Below are 23,279 nucleotides of genomic sequence, written 5' to 3'. Positions count from 1 at the left end.
TGAGAAGGATTGGGGTTGATTAGCGTAGCCCTTTGCCCCCCCCCCCTCGATCCTTCCCCTTCTCGCTTTCATCCTCCTGATTTGCCTCCGAGTCATTATGGAACGCGGGCAATCCCAGTGGCCGGAAGGGATGCATTCTCAGGGTGTGAGATGAGATGCTTGGTACGGATCACTGCACTGGTACCCCCCCCCCCCCTCCTGACCCCTCGGGGTTCATGACATCATCCTATGCACTCCTAACTCTAATACACGAGAACATGCATGATGTAGCCGCGATTCACATCATACACATGACAGCCCTTCTTTTAAGCAGTCTAATATATTATTAAATCAATGGCGTATCCAGCATTGGATAGAGCCGAAGTATGCCACCCGTATGACCCCCCCCCCCCAAAAAAAAAAAAAAAAAAAAAAAAAAATCTAGAGGAAATACCTCAACTCCAAGTAAACACCCCCCCCCCATCCGATTTAAGAGGGGATTGCGCTCCTCTTGTTGCGTGTGTGAATGAAATGGTGTAATCATGAATTGTAGATTAATGTAGAATCTCGTCGTGCTCAAAATATTTAATCGTTTTGATATGGAATTGACGGTAAATTAGGGAAAGCTTCACAGAAGATTTATCCTAATGGCTAATACATATTCATTTTAATAGCGAGTCGTCACTAAACAACGTCATATCAGAGAGATTACCCGTGTTTGCTTAGTAGAACCTGGATACATGTACGTTTGTAAGCTTTCAAGCTCGTCACTCAAGAGTAGGTTAAGTACGACTCGTACGTGCACGCTCTCAAAACGTCTCTCACGTATATGCATGCCAACGCGATTCGACAGAAGATCATTTTCACCGAATCAATATACACCTGTACCGGACAAATGAGACTTGATAGTTGTTGTTTTGTAGTTACAATAAAAGAAACACAAGTAATTTATGCCAAGGATATAGGCATATCTATTAATAGCACTACCGTCGTATGGCTCAATGATAACAAGCTGTTTCTTCTTCTGCTTCTTCTTCTTGATCGTTAAATAAAATATTTCCTTTAAAAAAATAAAAAATAAATTAACTGAAATTGCATTCTGGAGATGGATTTCAAAAACAGTAAACAAAATTAATAATACTGCTATAAGGCGGATACAAAATCCTACAAACGGTGGACGGAGCGAAATGACTGAAAAAGGCGAAGTTCATGATATATAGGAGGCGTTGTAATTTGTTATGTTTCAGTTGAGGGGGGGGGGTGCTGATTTAATTCCCTACGTGTAGTCGGCCAGGATGTTGTGAAAATAAACTTCATCGAAATACCTGCCGATAAGAAGCGTGGAGGTGTTAAACAGATACATGTATCATCAAACATTGAGTTCACGCCATCTTGGCCCCAAGACACCGCCTTCTACATGACCACATGAGTTTTGACACCTCAAAGATATTTGCAGGGGTAATCAAGACACAGCCACAGGCTCTCTCCAGTCTTATTTCTCGCACAGTATCTGGCGCTAGCTCCTATGCAACTACCTTTCCGAAGGTCAATAAAGAAAAGAATCAATACTACATGTAGAGTTGTATATGGTATTCTAGCAACTTTCAGCTGCCTATGTTGCGATGTTCTTTCTTTCTTCTTCTGGTTTCGTTTCGTCCTTATTGGCGAAAATTTGCAAATCACACGACACGGCCGTTGAAGACGCAACATCCTGTCAAATCTCTCCGATTTGGTCTACGGTTGACGTGCGACTGGTCGTAACGAAGTCGTAGGGCATAGCACATTCTGTGATCCGATCAAAGTTCAGTCGGAACACAGTCGGATCGTACTGTATGCCCCGTGCCTTGCGAGCCATGCGAGTAAATTCCACATAATTATGTACCTCCCCCTATTTCACTGTCTATCAACTTAGTTCGCCACTGGATTCTAACACTGAGACCAGGTTTTCAAGAACGTTGTCGAGAGATGAGCCAATAATGATTTTTTAACAAGAAAGCTGAAAGCTTCAATAAGCAAACCGGGCATAAATATTTTGGCAGTTTCCAAACTCGGATGCTATGGTTTACAAATGAATTTTGCAGATTACATGTACTTCTAAACTGTATTGGCCATTCCACGTGCAACCAACTCCATCATTCCCCTCCGTTCATTTCAAATTTCAACTAAATTACTCGTACCATTTTACCAATTTCTATTTTCCTTTTATTTCTTCACAAGTAGAGTTTTTCCTATTTTCTATACCCCCTTTTCTACAACACACATTTTCTTCCTTCCCCCCCCCCCCCTCTCCCCCCTCTCTCTCTCTCTCTCTCTCTCTCTCTCTCCCCCTATCTCTATCTTCATCCAACGACATAATCACCCAACCTCCAATTATTTTCACTTCTTTAGTCCCTGTTAACCTCTTGCTCATCACCACAATAATAGTTTCCTCTTTCGCTATAGTACGTGTCTATCCAAGGTGAAATATCGCATCGATGCCCTCTCATTAAATTTAGTTTCAATAATTGCAGGGTTCGGTGTGACGTAGATCTCAATATTACGTTAAAAAACCTATTTGTTACCAATCCCGTCTTACGCCTTTTGTTTTATCACAAATAAAGGGCTTCCCATTTGTTATCACCCCGTCTCTCCATCTCCCTTAACCCCCCCCCCCTCTCACTCTTCCTCTCCCTCTCCCCCTCTCTCTCTTCGCACACATCAGCACACACACACGCACGCACACACACGCACAAACACACATATCCCTCATACTCTCTTTCTCTATCCTTATCTCACGACTTATCTCTCCAGAAAAACCCTCTCCACCTTTAACCCTCTTTCAGCCCTTGTATACCTCCCGCCCCCCCCCCCCCCCACTCCGAGAACGGACGGACCCCATGCGTGTTGCCAAAATGTCCTTTTCGTAACAAAAGAAAAAGATCGACCCGTATTGACTTTACACACCGGACTTTTGCTGAAAGGGGGGGGGGGGGGTGCTGAAAAAGGCTCGTATAAAAAAGAAAAAGGTCGAGCCGTATTGACTTTACACACCAGACTTTTGCTGAAAAGGGGGAGGGGGTCGGTTGGAACACGCATGCATACCCTAAATAACACTGAGTGGGGGGGGGGGGGGGCGGGGTATACCTCTTGCTCGCCACAGTAATAGTTTCACTCTTTCGCTTATGAAGGCCCAATTAGATTTAAATATGTCTAGTAGGAGGTGTTAATTCAAGGTGAAAATATTCCTGCCCGCTCATTAAATTAGGTTTCAGTAATTGCATGCTTCGGTGTGACGTATATTTCAAACTTTCTTTCAAAACTGGGGGAAAGGTTTAGTTCACATCGTCTCATGTAAATTAAAGGATAGACTCAGACGATGAACCACATCTTGCAGTGCGGCGGAACTCACAGATGGAGATCTGGCCCTCGTTTATGAGACGGCCATTGCAGCCTTCGGGCGATGGAAGGACTTAATTTTATTTCATTTTATTTAATTTAATTTAGGATCTTTACATTAATCGTAATCTTAGGAGACACGAACGAACGATGTAAATAAAGCACAAATCAAATTATGGTTACAATAATTCCAGTATATGACCTAACGTGAGTCTTCATTTTTTTTCATTTTTCTTTCAAAACGGAGGGGAAATGCTGAGACATATGTCTTACGTCAATAAATATGTAAATATTTAAAAACAGATAACAATCTTGAGGACAAGCTGTAGTCTCGAATCGCAGTTCGATTATCAGCTTTTCTTAGTAAACATAATTTTCATGTCAATAATGATATCAACTCAGCTAATTAAAAAAATGCTGTAACATAGACCCTCGAAATAAGTAATTGTCATTATGATATGCCGTATTAAATTTCAAGAGCTGTGATTAAAACAATCGCGTGCGCACTCACCCACACGCACCCACATACGCACATCTGTCGCATTAATGTATTTCTACCTCATTATATCATAATTTTCATATCTGATCAATGGTATCCATATCCGTTTAAAATCAAGGTACCTTACACAAATATTACGATTTCAATTCCCCTATTCATTTATGAATATTAAAGAACGCGTATAGGCCTACGAGTTACTGTGTCCATCATTCATCTTTATAATAATGTTATTGTGCTTAACCATAGTTTTTTTGTTGATCGTAGTTTTGAAATCTATTTTCAATTGTTGCAATATTTACAAGCAAATTGCGAAATAAAGTGTAGTAAAATAAAATCAAACATCAAAAGTTGAGCTGCAAAAGGGGAAGGGGTAGACAAACCCCACGACCCCACGTGCCCCGTAGCCATGCACTTAACCGTCCAAGGGCACTACTACCAAAGCCAACACAACACCATCCATCTAATCACGTAACTCAATTGAACTTGGAATGCCATACTTGACGTACGAGTCCTTATTCAATTCTCGCCACTTGGACAAAATGCAACTAATTCATAAATGTGATTAGGATACGTAATTGCTCAGCATTCGGTTGCTACACGAACTGGGTCGATCGGTAGAGAGGCGGTAAAACGGCACCGTATTGTCCAACAAAAATGAACCTCAAATTACTGCCTTATTCAAATAGTGAATACTTGCAAAGTGTAGTGTACTCGCATATATTTTCATTGGGTGTAATGCCTCTTTATGGAAGCTATAAGTACATTCATTGAGTGTTGCTGCTGAATACCGAATAACAACTTTTATTTGCAATAGATTTTCAATTAAAGTGAAATGCGATACAAGGAAAAATCACAGAATTGAAAAGGATTAAACGATCTGACCAATGGCATTGGATAAAACTATATGACTGAACGAATTGACTTTTCGACATTTTTATCTCGGCACATATTATTGTTTATTTGCAGCACTCTAAGTCACGTATTGAAACAAAATACATGGGTTACACCAATTTGTTACACCAATTTGTTACACCATTTACAGCAGTTAAATTATATGTTGAGAATTACTGTGGTTAGTTGGACTTTTTTGCACATTCTTTAATTTTCTGAATTGTACCGTTGCATCTCATTTAAATGTTTACAGTAAAGTCATCGTCATGAATATTTATATTGACGTACATTAACAATTAAATAGCTACCACCAATACAATTCATTAAATCTCGAGTAATCGCAGCAACAACAGCAATAACAAAAACAATATACTGTACTTCAAAGCTAGCCTACAGTTTTAAGAAGAATTTTCCATGGAGATCTAAATTCCAACTCAAGTTCCTACATCACGATAGAAAGTTCTAGACCAGTTCAATACCAGCAATGACGTCCAATTGTTAACAATCAGAGTCAGATCATAGAGTCAATATCCTGAAACAGTTTGGATGCCAATCAATATAATTTCATTGAGGTTTTAATTAATCGAATTATCTTACTCCGTCCCAAGAGAGATGCCTCGTTAAGAACGATAGAGAGCGGTGGACACACGCAGGTGAAGTACAGTTAACCTTGAGTATACCGACACAACCGAAACAGAAAGAGAAATAGAATACGCGCGCACACACGCACACACACACGCACACCTAAACACGCACACACAAATTGATTAAAGAGAAGGTTGCAGTTCTAATTAAAGGTAAACAAAGTAATAAATTGTGACCTTTCTCATAAATTGTTGGTAAGTCAGTTTGGAAGAATGGCATTATAGAAAAGCCACCCCAAAGAGGATTGCTCTTCAAAATGTAATGTTATTGAAAAGAAGGTAAAAAAAAACATGACGAGAAGAACATGAAAGTTTTTAACCTTGCTTTATCCTATTTTCCATAATTTTAAGACTAAAATCATTTTATCTTACATATCTTTTACTTGATAAACAAACAAAATGTGCGTTTTGTTTTGTTAGGTAAATAGTTAGGGTAAAAAGAGATATCGCGGTATTTTGGGCGAAATCTTTGAATCCATAACTAAGAAAGGCTATTCACGATTCCGGTACAGTTCAACATGATGCCTCTTCACACATCGCAATAATTATTTCGAGATGCAATAAGAGACCAATGCAGCGCCATAATATCATCCTTGCCACAGAGAAAAGTAACCTCTCTCATTTGTATCAAGTGTAGCGAAACTTGCACGAGTCTGGAAGATAGGCATATCTTATGATAGAATTGAAAAGAAATCCACTAAACTGTGACACATACAAGATCGAGGCACGTCCGAATGTAAAGGATTTAGGTAGAGCGAAATTAGAAACTTGCCACCAGAGTGGGATAAACGTATTAACGATAGTCTGTTAAGATTTGCCTAGAAGTCGACAGGTGTACCCATCCAAGTTTATAATGTCATTTGCTTTGAGCAATTGTGCAAACTGTTTGAATCTTTTGTTTCACAATTATGCAATGATGCATACGTGTATTGCACAATGAAGCCGATAAGTTAGAAACAAAGCATAACAAATTTTGAAATACAGCTTTAAACTGACATGGGATAAACTATCTAATTTACACAAATTATTTAGAAATTTGACTGGTGGGCATATAATGACGTTTTGTGTAAAACCATTTGCTCAAAACAATTATGAACAAACCTATTGGATCTTATTTTTCTCAAAAAGCACTATAATTTATCAATATCCTTGAATATATTTTTCATTTATTTATTTTCATCCATCGAAATCAATACTCTTTTAATAAGAACGTGATGAATATTATCATAACGAAGAATGCCACGAAACCGAAAATTGTGAACTCCTATTCATTTCGATTTTCTGTTTTGCATGTCCAAGATTTGTTTTCATATTAGTACCCCCACCCGACCATCAATGAATATTGTATGACCTTCTGTATTTCCTTAATATATTACTATTGTTATCATGTCTTTTTTTCATTTATTTATCTTCATTTTTAAACCTGTGTTGTATTTATCTATTTATTTATGATAGCTTTATTATATATATATTTTTAACCCGCTCCAAATGTGCCCCTGAAATAAAATTATCTTGCGCTGTGCCTTTATATTTGAGCACATGAACGAGTGTGATGACCAAAACGAAGCGTGATTAAATTTTTATTGATTTCAGGACATTCATTTGTATATCCTGAACCTGCGTAATTCATAGCGTTGTCATGGCAACCGCAAACAACCTGGGAATTCTTTACTCGTGAAATCGACTTAATACGACTTACAAGACACATACCCACCTGCCTCCTTACTCACATGAATGAATACCATGTACATGTGGGCAAGACAAACTGGTGAGTCGTAAAAAACATTTGTCCTCAGTTTCTCCAAGTTCGAGAATGATTAAGTCAATTCACAGAAGTACGAACTGTTAGAGAATTTGTACTATCGCTTGACTATATTCGATACTTTGCAGTTATACTTTGTTTTGAGCGGCGAGACATAGAAAACGGAAAGACATTAACAATATAACAATTCATAAACAATTTCGAGACTTTAATAAGTTCCACATCTGTATAATCTGTACAATATTTACCAAAATAAAGCTTATAATATTTTGTTATTGAATCGTGCGATGGACCAGAAATAGAATACATTCGCTTGAATAGCGTTGCTTACGGTTGAATATTTGTAACCATATATTTATCAAGAATGCATATTTGTAATCGTTCCCTCATGTGTGAGCAATAGGGAACCATTTGGACGGATAAATAGGCATTAAAGTCTCAAATTGATATCTTGTGAGTATTTTAATGAGGGAGAGTTGAAATGGTGCTTGAAAAACTTCAGAAAAAAGGGACATGTAAATTGTAAAAAAGACTCGCTTCAACTACTTGATTAAACGAACATTTCAATAAATATTCCGTGTAGGTTCTTAATGAAGCAGAGAATGAAATAAAATCCTGGTTTATATGAAAATCAGTTTATATGCAATCAGTTTGCATGCATCAGGGTAGAAGGAGAGTGCAGTGAATATATTAACATCAGACGAGGAGTCAGACAGGGTTGTGTTATGTCGCCGGACCTGTTCAATATGTATAGTGAAATCATTCTGAGAATTGGAGGATGAAAATGGGATACAAGTGGGTGGCCATTCAATCACAAATATTAGATATGCTGATGACACTGTTTTATTTTCTGAATCAGAGAAAGATCTCCAGAGACTCCTGAATGTAGTTGTAAAAGAAAGTGAGAGAATGGGACTAGAGACACTATACCAAGACAAAGTGCATGGTGGTCTCCAAGAAGAGCAGTCCAAAATGTAACTTGAAACTGAAAGAACAGATTATTAAACATGTCTCCTCATTTAACTCCCTCGGTAGCATGATCACCGAGGATGCCAGATGTGAGACAGAGACCAAGAGAAGGATAGCTCTCGCTAAGTCTGCATTTTCAAAGTTAGGCAAAATTCTGACAAATCGAACAATGAGTATGAGGACCAGAATAAGAGTATTAAATTGTTACATCTACCCAGTATTTATGTACGGTAGTGAAACATGGACTTTAGCCTCTGATAATAAAAAGCGTTTGGAAAGTTGCGAAATGTGGTTTTTAAGAAGAATGATGAAAATTCCCTGGACTGACAAAGTTAGTAATGAGGAAGTTCTTACACGAGCTGGAGTGCAAAGGAAAGTGATACGTGAGATGTTGATTAGGCAGTTGAAGTTCATGGGTCACATTACACGTAAAGAAGGCCTAGAGAATCTTGCTTTGACAGGGAAAATTGTGGAAAGAAGGAGTAGGGGAAGAAGGAGGAAACTTTGGATGAACAGTCTGCAGAAATTGTTGGAAGAGAGAGGAGTGAAAGAACTGGGAGTGGTACTAATACAGAAGGCTAGGAGCCGAGGGTTGTGGAACAGCATGATCGCCAAAGTCAAACGATATGGCACTTAGAGAGAGAGAGAGAGATATGGAAAAAGGAGAGAAAATTGAAAATAGAGATGAAAGAAATTTTAGGAGAGAAAGTGAAGGATGACGGAGGGTGTACCGTAAATAAATGTAACTCACTTGTAACTCAGATGCCATATGGACAACGAAGAGTTATTATAAACATTGTATACATTTGGCCATCATTCAATAATTTCTTATTTTATTGTGACTAGTAAAATAAATTCGAAAAATACTGAAGCAACAAACATGGAATTATGGAAAGGTTATTGGGAAGAAATTGGAATAAGTTAGATTATTCAAACAAAATCAAGAAAGAATAATTATTAACGTGTTGAGGCACTTTTTTCTGGATGAACGAGCAATTCAGAATAAATTGCTGTGAGAGCTCTAAGGCAGAGAAATAAAAGAAAATGATGGTGAAGACGCGTGGAAGGAAAGGAAGAAGCGTCAAATAAAGATGATACCGTGCTAAGGAGCAACATGACGGATGAAGCTAAAGAACAGGAGAGACCTCTCTCTGGTCGACAATCACAATTATCTAAGACACTTGGGATTCGTTTGTTGGGTAATAAGCATTTCAGCCTTAGTATCTATACGAAAGAGAATAGGGACCAGTAAAGACAAAACGGAGTGATTGGCTTTTTTAATTTTACGAGTGTATAGAGTGCATCTATATTCCCAGGGAATCCTACTCATACTCAACAACCACATCAGGGGGAGAGGGAGAGAGAGAGAGAGAGTGAGAGAGAGAGAGAGAGAGAGAGAGAGAGATAGTAGATGAAATAATTTTTATTCAAGGAAATAGGCATCGACAATTACAGCGTTTTGTTCTACATTCTATATATATATATATATATATATATATATATATATATCCTAATGAACGTCACGTTCCCGGCTACATACAACATCCAACAAAATGGAGTACACCCTTTTGAAAAAAATATGATTACTATTCCTATGTAGCCCCTTAGCACGCTAAGCTGTTTTCACGTTGTACCTATAACACGTATTACCGAATGCGGCTTGTGTTTATACTACCACTTTGAAAACAAGTTACGTTAAAATATTCAACTTTTTGTTAATTAGGGTGTAGTTTTGTTGGATACATAGCAGAAGAAGACATCATTGTACATCACATGTATACAAAAGGTCTTGATTTACTGCACTGTTTATGCTATGTACCTTATAATCAGGTGATTCCATGCGTCATGTTTTTTATTCATGAGCTTGCCTTAACCCATTTATTAACCTAGATCACATTCAATGGGTCAAGAAAGGATTCAATCTATGGCTGTATCGTCCATCTTCCCCTAGACAGGGTGCACTTGGGAATACATGTAATTGACATCCACTGCTGGATTTCTGCAAAGGCAAATTGTACTTTTGTTTTGAGTGACTATTATTGAAAAAATAAGATGGTTGGTGCAATTTACAACTCGGGTTCTCTGTGATTTTTTCCCATTGTTATCCAGAAGGCAACATTTGAACAAAACAAAAAAGAACCAGGAAGAAAAGAAAAAAATCAACGTCGTGATAACATCAGGTGTAAAAGGTAGGGAACGGTATGTAAGTGTGAGTGTGTGGGTGTGGGGAGGGGGGGATGAAGGGCAAAACCGAGCCAAAGTGCGAAGTGACCAACTTGCTGTAACAACGCAGACAAAGGAACACGCCGAAATGAATCAATCACGAAAAAACGCCATATATATGAGTACTTGTTTGCCTAGAGTTTTGTGTACTGGTACCTTAAATGAAAATAGCCCTTACTAATCTTGATAAATCATAAATTATGAATCTCCTTTAGCACCCTTTAGCGTATAAAACAAGTAAACCGTGGTAAGACTCTTGACTCTCATATGAGAGGTATTGGATTCGATCTCAGGTCGATTCTTGCACCCGAGTACCAGGGTATTTCCCTGCATTTGTCCTTCTCGACCTAGGTGTTAAATGGGTACCTATCAATGCTAAGATAATAATAATTGCAGGGCCCGCGGGAAGAGCATTATTAATTTTGATGTGGCTATCCTACTTAAATAAGACCAACTTAATTATATCGAACTGATACAGTTTAAATGAAGAGTAAAGCCATTTTCCTTTTTCAAATAAATGTTGATATTTTTGCTTACCCATTGGTGTTGAGACGATCAACCAAGGCAACAGCAATACGGTATCCTCCATGCGAACAGTTCGAGGGACAATCGCACAGAGAATCTCGGTGATATGCATCCAATTTTAAGGCCAAATGATAAGCTGAAAAAATAGAACGCGGAAAAAAGATTTTTCAATAACAATTCAATTATTCAATTGTTTATGATAATCTACCCTACATTAACGAGAAAATTAAATCCAAATAAATCATAGCTACAATTAATAGAATGAAAACGTACTGTATCTCAGCAACTGTTACGTAATTTCAAGAAATGCCATATGGCGTAGTCGTGTGTCTGATACACGTCTGTGACAAACAAACCACAAACAACAAACAATTAAACAAAGACAAAAACAACACATGAAAAACACAATTACACATACTCTTATCGACACATCATCGCACTCGCACACCCCACCCACACACCCCATCTCCACACGCATACACCCCAACCCCACACGCACACACCCACCCCTACACGCACACACGCCATCCCCACACGCACACACCCCCACCCCACACGCACACACCCCCATCCCAACACGCACACACCCCCATCCCCACACGCACACACCCCTCTCCCACATGCACACATCCCATTCCTACACCCACACACACTGACTCTAATATGCAAACGTAAAGATCAAGTTATCGTCAACGATGAATAATACACATTCATTAGAATAGTTTATGAAATACTGCACGCCTTTTCTACAAGATGGTATAATATTCTGCAGTATTCAGTAACATTTAAGAGATCAAAACTCATTTACATATTTATTTTCTACTATTCTATATCACCAGGCCCCCCTCGACATTTTCGGAGATTGCGCCGCAACCGCTTGGAATTTTGAATTGTCGTTTCATGACTTTTTCCCCTCAAGTCTTACGCACAGTTTGATACCATTTTCGTCGGATATACCTGTAAGGTGTTACATAAAAATTAGTATGCGCATGTCATCAAAAATATGCTATATACTATGAATTGATATCAAATTGCTTTTATAAGTTACTTGATGTATTCCAGACAAAAGAATACATTAGAAATAAAACAATAGATATAATAAGAAATAAAAAACAAAAAATACAAAAGAAAATAAATATTTGAAAATCGCATCAAATTTGCATAAATTATCATTATTAATTACATCAAAATAACTATTTTGTGTTAGAAAAGAAGTTTCATATGAATAATGGGTTTCAATAAACATTCAAAAAGTGGAGTCTGACAATTTTTGTAATGATTGTAGTTCCCTGTATATTTCTAGATTTGATATTCATGAATGCGTATTCATAATTTATGCAAATTAACTATGCACTTTCAAATATCATGAAAATAATGCAACCTCATGAATTTGAAATGAAGGAAACATTTATTCAATACATTACCAACATTCTTCACAAGTCTACAGACAAATATGAAGAGTTTGCTGTAAAATGCATAAAATTAGCATTTTAGGAAAAAACTAATTATACCATCTTGTTCCTTACGTAAATATCTACAAACATGCACATTTTCGCGTTCATCGGACCCCCCCCCCCCCCCCCCCAGTCACGAGATGCTCAAAATAGCCCAGTACAGTAAGGGTTAAAAAGAATGCTAAGTGCTGGTAAAGGCCAAACAAAACATACTTTTAAGTTTCCTCGTTATGTTTAGTCTGACAAATAAGGACGTTCTAAAAATAGCAGTTTTCTTACAATGTCATTTGCGTTTTAAGTGTTCCAGTACTAAAAATAGTTGACACCATTAAACCGTATTTTCAAGTCATATTTGTGGTCTCATAACTGTGTAGTCCGAGGTGCCCATGTCTGTGTCCAGTGCTTGCCATTATTCGTGATTTTCAGCAATACTTAAGTTAGTGCTTCTGTTAAATGTTGACGATTCCAAATATACATAACACAAACATTATTCCTAGTTCTATATTCAGAATAACATACAGACAGTCTTTCTTTTTTTAAATCAAAATGAAATTGCATGATCGCCACTCGTCCATATCTTTAAAGTTGTCGGACGTACGTGTAGGGGTTGAGTATGTTTACAAATGCGTCAATGTGTTTTCCCATGTGTCTTCCCGCGGTATAAACACTTCCAGATAAATATTTGTTCCTTCAAATCGGCAGGATCGACAGTGTGTGAGAGAAATGTGTGAGTCGTCGCCAAAAAATGAGATCATATTGCTCATTTATCATCGACGACAGAGATGAGAGATAATTTATAGACCCGATTTAGTTCCTTATTTTAAGCACACGACGATTGAACTCTTTCTTTCTCTTTACCTACGCTACCCCTATCTCTCTCTCTCTCTCTCTCTCTTTCTTTAGGTCTTCCTATCTATGCATCTCTCATCCTTTCACTCTGGCTTTCTCTGTCTCTGTCTCTCTTTCTCTCTTTCTATCTCTCATTGGCTATCTCTCCTTTATTCACCAATAGTGATGTTAAGAGGATTATACAATATTCTCAGGGATATAAAAGTTTGACAAACAATGACATATTATCGAAGAACGCATCTTTCCATACGGAAACATTAAATTATGAACATTACAACATTCGCACGTCTCCATTAAGATTGCATTAATGGTGATTAGATAATGCGTCTTATTTTTTTTCCGCATAAATATTTGGCAATTATTCATCAAGCAATTAATAATCTAGAAAAGGAAATGCATAGCAAATTATATCATTCAAACGTCAAATGTTGGTACTGGTATAGTACTGGCTTTATGCTGATCAGTGAAAAGCACAAGAAAGACATGTGTTTTCACACAGCAAAGGAAATTGTAGAGGGGAGAATTCAACTTGACCATGCATGCATGACAATAGACTAAAGTGTACTACGAAGCCGGGCTTTTAAACACACTCGGAAATGATGTGCCTGCCCCCGCGAGCCCTGCTTCTCATCAACTTGTGCCAAATATAGCACACATACGGATCGAGAACATCTTCAAATTCCACTTCATATTCAGGGCATGGTAGTATGAGTAGCGAGAAAGAGAGAGAGAGGGGGAGAGGGAGAGAGAGAGAGAGGGAGAGAAAGAGAGAGAAAGAGAGAGAAAGAGAGAGAGAAAGAGAAAGAAAGGGGTGACACAGGAGGGAGATATTGAGAGAGATGGAATACAGGTAAATGATAGGATGAAAGTGATATGGTTGGGGTAGAAAGATAGGGAGAAGTTGAGTAGAGAGAGAGAGAGAGATGGAGAGGGTTAAGATTGACAAAGACAATGGTGATTATAGGAAGATAAAGGAAGGGAAAGAGGAGTGTGAGAGAGATGGTAAGGAGCAATACAGGTGAATGATAGGAAAATAATTGTATGAATGTGGGGAAATGAAGGGAGATAGATAGATAGAGAGACTGAGAGAGAGAGGTGACGATGAGGAAATGGTGAACAGTGTGGGTGTTAGTGTGTGTGTGTGTGTGTGTGAGAGAGAGAGAGAGAGAGAGAGAGAGACAGAGAGACAGACAGAGACAGAGACAGACAAAGACAGAGCAATAGAAAAAGAGGAGAAGGAGAGAAAGAGAGGGAGGGGTCGAACATCGGGTTGGACAAGGACAATACGTATAATTAATTCACGAAAACAGTTACTGACTAAAAGGAGGGCAAGTGGTGTGATATTTGGCTCTACTGAATGAGGTTAAAGATTAACTTTAGTACTGGTAATGCGATTGCATTGTGAAAGAAAAGGTGTGGAAAGGATCAGAAACAGTTGATCATGTATCATGTAAGTATTGGTGTGTGCTGCAAGGTTCTGGAGTCATCAAAATCATAATAAATTTGACCGAGTCTTGGTAAAGTAACAAGCAATGTACACAGAAAGCTCTATATGGGACAACACACATGGTGTCGGGGCTAGTACACCTTGATTTCCTTGTCTTTCTATGCTCATTACTCAGCCAGTATACATTTTCTTCCAAAATTGTTTGGCACATTTATTTGTAATCTTGAACATTCAGTGTAAGTTTCGTTTGAATCTGTGAGAATTAATTTTCTTTTATTTACCAGAACTGGAGTTTATCTTTAACAAAAGAAGTGAATCTAATAGATAAATTAATATTCACTTGTAAATGATAATACGTTATGACATACAGAGACAAGGAGAATATTATTACGGGTGGGAAAGGGGTTATCAAAGTAATAGAAGAAACGAAAATGGATAAGCAATACAGTGGTCTCGCAGGAATGTAAAACACTGATAGTTTGGATGATGTTGATTGAAGAAAATATAAGCAAAAGTTACATTCCTTCTTAACGTACTTCCACAAAAACTTGATACAAGTGAATTACTCATTTCCAATTTCACTGCTTGTTCATATAGAACTGAAGAGAGATTCATCTCTCTGCAATAATCATAACTATTGGGAAAAGAGCCTACCGCCTGGCCCCACCTCTTCCCGCGTTTTACCAACAGGCCAATTCCCATTAAGGTCCGTGTTCTTATGATGCTGATGATTCGGTCAACATGAATGTTTCAAATCCCACACCACCTTCACCGGATCCCTGCCCCTGTCACCATGTACTGCCTCAACCTGACCTGAAGGTATGCAACACCCGGAGCTTCGGTATCTCTGCAGGGGGGGGGGGGGGTGGGTCATAATCATTGGGATTCGTGAAAGCTTTACCCCTTTTAACTATACGGTACTAATTTGTCAGCCAGCGGTGTCGTTTCCAACCAGACACCACTACCACCACCACTACTACCACCGCCGCCGGGTCCCTGCCTCTGTCACCACCCGCTGCCCAACATGGCTCGGACCGGTAGCGCTAATGATCGCATGCCCGGCGAGTCTACCCGTTTGGTAATGGTCCAGCGGTAATTTAATGATTGGTTAATAGCAGGATGTTTTCTATCAAGGGGCACTTTCATAAATGATAGTGATTTGTATTCAAGCAATTTGCTAATCATTACAGGTTGTTGCAATACCCGCTCTTTACAAGAAATTGTGTCTGAATATCATGTCTTTTCACATTCTACATGCCACAAAAAAAAGATAATTTCATAACAACCAACACAATAATATGGTCAAATTGTTATTCTCTTTCTCAATTCTGGTTTACAACCACACTTTATAACAGGAACAACGACTTCCAATCGGGAATTAACCAAATTTTGCACAATCGACACTTCAGTCTCTTGATAGCTCGTTTCATATCTACTATTGATCGCAACCATGAAGGAAAAGCACGGTTTCAACTCCTGTCCTGTACAACAGTAAAATTGCGCAAGGGTTGCTTGAAAATTTGGGGTTTTATTTGCGAAGAAAGGCGATAAAAAAGAATAGCTCCTGAATATCCACTGCATAGCCCTCCATTGCTATTCCTGCACTTCTTGCTGACAATGTACAAGTTAAATAAAATCAACAAGGATTGCTAAAGAAAACGATTGCACCAGCACGATCATCATCTTTTGACTATGGTAAATGGTGCTTCCTTCAATATATGATATTGATTATAAAAATAAAATCAGTTCACATATTGAATAGGTTGGTCTAAAAATGGGAGCAAATCATGCCGGTTCAATTTGTTGGCACATAAGCTGGAGCTGCCCCTCCCCCTTCCTCTGCACCGGTAGGATAACACCGACACACATCGTCAAGGGGAAGTCCCAAGACTACTATTCACATGGCGGATCCAGTGAGATGAGAGGGGATGGGCAAGGGGGCATGTCCCCCGAAGACGACCGTCAAGACTTCCTAAAAATTAACACAATGCAAATTTCAATACGCTATATCATCGGCCATTGAAATCATGTTCTGATTACGTATTACCTCATTGTAATATTCGCACTTTTCAAAAGGTGAAGGTTGACATTTCGTAAATTCTTTGCAATTCTGTGCCCGAGAACAATGATACTGTTTAAATATTCAAGATATACTGCACTCCATCGTACTTTTTGTCTGCTTTTATCCCCAGATATTTGGACGCTTTCATGTCTCCCCTCGGGATAATAATTCAGGGCACCTTAACACAAAGGTTGCAATCAATCGCAAAATGGCAATGGCCAATCAAGATCATCATTGCATTCACCATATTGTTCAGAAGGCTGATTATTTACCAATCAGAACCTTTGTATCAAATTTGCAATTGATTGCAAATCTTTGTGCTACGGTGCCTTGCCTTGAATCCGCTACTACTTCACTGGCTTCAACATAATCTTCACAAGGTCCCAAGACAGCGGCAATCAATGGATATAATATTGTCAGGCCTGATTATTGATTCTCTGAGCGTGCGAACAACATGAACAAGGTATATAAAGAAGTTCCTACAGACGGTGTGATATGCCCCTTTAAATATTGAACGTTCCCGGTTCTCTTTCCTGTGACGTCAACACTCGATGCTCATTCTCCGAAAAAACAGATATAATGTACATAATGATGTACCAAACTACTTAAGTAGTGGACGGACATCAGCGGCTGATCAGCGGCCCTAAGAAATACACTAATGGAAATGGAAACGATGAATATTTTACCTCCTCTTGTTGTTGTTCTTGTTCTTGTTTTTCTTCTTCATTTAGCATTTTTAGTGGCAAATACTGGATCTTACATTTGCAATTACAACAACAAGAGGAAAACAGTTTAAAAACTGGTGGTAGTTCTAAAGATTACACTGCAGCACATCCCCCTCCTTACACAAGCAGTCCAATTAGTAAACAAACGGGGTCCCAGTTGTGCTTTATTTGGGGGTCTAGAGTGATTGAAGCCGGAGTGGGACTATCCGTGTTTATTTCGAGAACTCAAATTCGGTAAAATATCACGCTCTTGGGTCTGCTTATTGAACAATGTGCATACTAGCGACACAAGACAAATGACTGGGTGCGAATCAAGAGCTCTACGAAAAGGATGGGATGGGTGTACCCCCCCCCCCTTATCCCACCTCCTCCTCCCAACATACCTTATTGAATATATCCAAAACCCTTCTATCTCATGGTTCGTTCAGGTTTATTTCATATTCATTATTTATTTCGATTGGTAAAAGCTTAAAATGCTAAAGGCGTGAAGGCTAAGTGGTAGAGCTGTGGTCTTGTAACTGGGACAATCTGGGTTCGAAACCAAGTAGATGCTCTAGGGTTCTTTCTTGAGGCAATTTATTCTCATTACCACGTCCCACATAGGTTCCATGATTGATTAACTTCAAGAATATACGTCTTGTTTCTTTTAGTAGGCAGGAACACTAAATAAATCAAGCATTGCAATCACACACATCATTTCCCCCACCAAGACCATTATCCTCTAGCTCACAACATCTGCAGTTGTGACATAACTGACCCAAAGACGCAGTGCCTGTTTTTCACACTTATGATTTAGAGCACAATTAAACATCACTAACAATACATCACGTTTATGTGCTCTCTGCATCAACCCTTCTTTTTCATCTATTGGAAAATGCGCCACATTTAATAAAATATGGTATATATGAGGCTGCAATAGAGCTCTGAATTGACGAGACCAAGCCGCAACAAATCTAACCACAAATCTTATCTAAATGAAAAAAAACACACATCGCTTTGATAAATTTGATTCGTGTGGGCGAGAAAAAATTCATTTCATGGCTTGAAAAATTGCATGTTTTGCTGATGTCCGTGGCATGTGATGCGCCATTTAGTTGACGTAGGATTGCGTTAGTGACCGACGCGATGCCTGGCTCGCAATGTGCAAGTGTCCACCAAGTAAAAGAAAAAGTGCAACACTGTTTTAATACATTTATGTGCTTTTTTCTTACACAGACATTGATTAGCGGAGATGGTCATACAATTGGAATTACATTGAAATGATGATTCGTGTGCAAAATGCAAACGAACGTGCAAACATCTCGATTGCGTTATTACCTGCGCTAATGGAGCCTTAAAAGAACATTGTGTGTGTGCCATGCACCACTTAAATTACTCAAGGTCTGCACTGTTCATTTTTGCTTTTATGCCTATTACGATACCGCTCTACAATTCATGTGCAAAATGCGTCAAAGACTGCGTCAGTCGATCGGTAACGTAGATCCACGTCGTTGAATGGCTCGTGTGCACGTTTATTCGAGCGTGTCAGGGGTGTGCATTCTACGTGTGTGTCTTTCACATGGCACATGGATAAAACTTTTTTAACTCGGTGTTCCTAAGCGCTATTTATTAGAGAAATCCGTATTTATTATATTTATTATATAAAACCAACAAAGGATGTCCAATATTTTCAGGTGTTTGCCTTTCGAGCGATCTGTCGTTGGTTTATTAGGAACACTACACCTGTGCCAAGTACCTTCCAATCAAAACAGTGCCCATAACGAGGATCAGGAACGCGATTTTCTTGACTGTTGGCGTCATAGAAACTTTGATCGAACCGACAAAAGAAAATCCCACCATGATCTTGACTAGTCCCGTGAGAAGAGGATTTGATCCCTCTATAATTGATTGACGTTCATATTACATATAGGAATCGACCTTTTCCATGTTCTAAAATTTCATTCTGAAGAAATTAATAGCGTGTGCATCAATCACATGCAATGCCCATATCATTATTAATAAATGTTCTTTGGAACTTACTGATACCCCCCCCCCTCCCCCTTATACAATCTGTCCGGCTTTGTTTGTTTGTATGTTCTTTCGTTTTTCTTCTTCTTCTTTTTCTTCTTCTTTTTCTTCTTCTGCCTCTTCTCCTTCTTCCTCTCTGTCTTCATCTCAGAGTCTCTATCGTACATTTCCTAAACCATTCCCATGGCCTAAAAATGCGATTCTACTGTACATGCCAAGGTGGCGATTCTTGGAGTAGAAGCATGAGCTTTGACAGTTCTCATCTTTAATTTTGTAAAGATAAAAAGTCTATTAAGATTGGTAGACACCCTGTATTTCAAAAATGAATGCATCCTTCGGTCTCGTTTATAGGTAGATTGTCCGCTTCATTCTTAGTTCGAACAATATTAATTCTTTCCTGATGAAATCCCTCTGATTGAAACATTTACCTATAACCACCTTCGTAACAATAGACCATACATCATCAACTTACTTTTTTTTCCTTCTTTTTTTCCCCCCTATCGTTCCCCTCTTTTGCAATTCATTTTCTCTCATCAGTATGTTCTTGGCAGTATGCAAATCTGTAGTCTTCTCACGTCCGTTGCATTAAAAGAAAAGCAGAATATTGATGGAGATTTTAATACACGAGTATCACTCACGATGAGCCTTATAACTGAAGCACATATCAATTGCTTTATTAGGAACTGGCTATATTATCTTTCCTCTCTCGGGAGAAAATCGGATCCCTCCTGCCATTGAGCCTGGACTTATAGATTGATCCCCCATCTTTGCTGTTTGATCATCATTTCTACCTCAGCCACACCGACAAACCGATTCCAATCCGAACAATTCTTGGTCATTTGTGGGGTAATGTAATTCTTTTAATCGGTCTAATATCGATCCCGTCAGTGTGACCGGGAGTCGGTCTTTGCCTCTCAACCTAGTCGCAGTGGAAAGGAGGTTTAAGTTCGACTGTATTTGGATTACGCCCGTGAAGGGTAAACGTCACGACAGGATAATACAATGATTTTACATACCTTGACTTTAATCTAGAAAAATAATAGGCCAAATTAGAGATTTTGATTAATAACTACGGCCCCCAAGAAAAACTTTAACAAAAAAAATTGGCAATTATCCTCGAAAGGCATCCATACATAGTCATCTACCTTTTTATATTTTTTCATTACTATTTTTTAAAATAATTTAAGTTCATAATTTTCGACAAGAAAACAAATCATCAAACTTAAGGAGTGTGAAATAATTCGAATTTGTATTTAAATTGCTTCACTGAAGCATTTATTTGATCTCAAAGACGTTTAAAACGGCAACCAATAAGTCCACATCTTAGTTAGATGTTACAATATTCATGGAGGTTTACCGCGAAATTGAGTGTATATTCACAATATTATCTGACTGTTGATAAAACTTCGTAGACACGTCTTTGAGTATAAAGTAATGAACGAGATTTAATAAAGCACAACATCTGGGGAAAATGAACGAGTTCCTTATTCTAAATTAAGGTTTATTAAAGAATGATGAGAAGATGCTGTGGTGTCGTTCGCATTCCATTGGAAAGCCTAAAGCTGTCTGCATTTTTCTATCTCATCATCATCATCATCGTCGCGTCGTAGCAATCAATCTGTTGTTTTTCGATCAAGTCCCTTGAGGCTTACCAGCGGACTATTAACCCGTGCAGTCGCACTGGCGAGGCCGACATCAGCACGACGGCAAACCGAACAAATAATTACATCATAATAGTTACATTCGAATCTAGCGCCTAAAACTGAGCACTTTGAATCGTAACTTTTATAACACCGGCCATTGGATGCAATTGCAATTCCGCACACGATAGTGCAAACGCTCTGCTCCCTGGGAGTATTCCGGCCAGGTGCCCTTTTACAAGCGCACATGTGCCAGTCCAACCTGATTAACGTTTAAACCCCATTTAACACCTGTATAGAGTGAAGCAAAGGAGATACAAATGTCTTGCTTAATATTATAAGTGTCATGCCGGGGATCGAACCCACGATCTTCGCATATCCAATGAAGTGTTAAAGCCTCTCGACTACGACGCCCATATTTTGTCGATGGTTGGTCAGTTCGGCTGTGTGACTGGGGGTCTAACCAAAGGGTCTAACGGAAGAAAAACAGGGGGCTGCCCCTACGATCTTGTTTTTTTCTTCTACTCTTACACGGCGTACAAAATTGTACTGTACACAGTTTGTGTGTGTGTGTGTGTGTGTGTGTGTGTGTGAACCCTATACTCTATTTCGTGATGTTTCGTGATTGTTCATTCTAGAAGAAATTACATTGATTTTGTCTGAGAAGAAGGTAAGAAATTCCATTGTCTTCAAACTACAGCTTAAAAATCATATTACACCAAAAGGAACATATGGTACTGGACATTATATCCGATGGCTCACGAGATTTACGATTTTGTACTTATCTTGGCGCTTTTTTAAAATACACTTGGGCCTTATTGCCAACGCTTTGCCCTATTTGAGATTCATGAAAAGACAATATGTCAATCAATCAAAGTAATCTGATACTTTGGGAGCATGAACTTTCACAGTTTGTATTCTAATACTAAGAACTGATAGTGTGATTTCAAGGTCAAGGAAAAGTTAATTTCATTCAAGAAAGTGTTGAAAAATACCCTCGTGTATCATATAAATTTAGCATATTTCAGCTTGTGGTCACGGTGGTTGTACATTTGATATAACATCAACCATCCCTGAAGTTTAAAAAATAAGGAAAGTTAAATCGACACCCTTCCCCTTTCACATATTTTTGCTTAAAAGCCGATCTCATTTAGACGAGTGGTGCAAAACAAATTCCTGTTCTTACTTTTCTTTACGAATTGTAAAAGGCAGGTCCTTTAATACCAGTAATTGAACGTTGTGAGATGAGATAGGAATAAAAAGAGCTATAATCCGATATTAAATGATTGACAAAACATAAGTTTACAAGATGAAGTCAGTATTATAATACCATCGAGATAGTGGGTCTCTACGTCATAAAGTTAATCAAATGGAAGGAATGCGCAAGAAGACTGAGAAAAAACGGCCGACTAAATCAATTGAACGAAGCAATAGCAATACAAATTGCATACAACCCGAGGAGCACATCTTTATGTGTCCATCAATCCATTTTGTTTCCTATAGGATTCATTGTTTCCAAGTAACCACGAAGAGAGGTAAAACTAATAAAGAGTCATAAAACTGCTTCCATCAACTGCATCTCTATCTCTGCATTCTCTAACGTATAGCTGTAACCAGACTATCAACTGAGCCTTCATACCATGGAATACTATAGGCCTGTATAAAATGCCTTCACTTATTATTTTTTCCCACATTATTCTTAGACAGGGATCTTCGCAAATAGACCTCAAGATCTGCTATTTTATATAAAATAGTCACACACTATCTGCAATAAGTTTCACAAAATGCATTGATATCGCATGCCGCGCTAAGAAATCTTACATTAACATGTTAAATTAGATAGAGGTTTATCAGACATATTTTAAACATTTTGTTGACAAAGTTCAACTTCATTTTACTGCATTTTTAGTAATAATCAAGATGCGCAATGGTATTTCATGAAAAGAAGATAAACAAATTGATATTTTGGTTCATTTTATTGTAACAGGAGAGTGTTTCATAAAGACTAAGATCAACTTTAAGTCGGACTTAAAGATAAACTTGAGTTCTGGTAAAAAAAGAAAATGAATTCTCACAGAATTTAACGAAACTTACACTGAATGTTCAAGATTAAAAATAAATGTCATGTGCCAAACAATTTTGGAATAAAATGTATACTGGCTGAGTAATGAGCATAGAAAGATAAGGAAATCAAGGTAGTACTAGCCCCGACACCATGTGTGTTGTCC

The 23,279-nt window shown here is 38.3% G+C and overlaps 1 protein-coding gene across 1 annotated transcript in view; it reads right to left on the bottom strand.

Moving 5' to 3' along the window:
* The window catches only part of LOC100888046, a 57,683-nt gene that overhangs the window by 5,880 nt on the left and 28,524 nt on the right, over positions 1–23,279 (bottom strand). Inside the window, exon 2 of the mRNA XM_011668569.2 lies at positions 10,880–11,003. Within this exon, the coding sequence (XP_011666871.2) occupies positions 10,880–11,003 (124 nt within the window). The remainder of the gene's footprint in view (positions 1–10,879; positions 11,004–23,279) is intronic.

Source organism: Strongylocentrotus purpuratus, unplaced genomic scaffold (genome assembly GCF_000002235.5).
Source record: "Strongylocentrotus purpuratus isolate Spur 01 unplaced genomic scaffold, Spur_5.0 spur5_scaffold_14, whole genome shotgun sequence".
Lineage (NCBI taxonomy): Eukaryota > Metazoa > Echinodermata > Echinoidea > Camarodonta > Strongylocentrotidae > Strongylocentrotus > Strongylocentrotus purpuratus.
The sequence above is the reverse complement of the archived record's forward strand: the minus strand, read 5'-3'. Positions and strand labels throughout refer to the sequence as shown.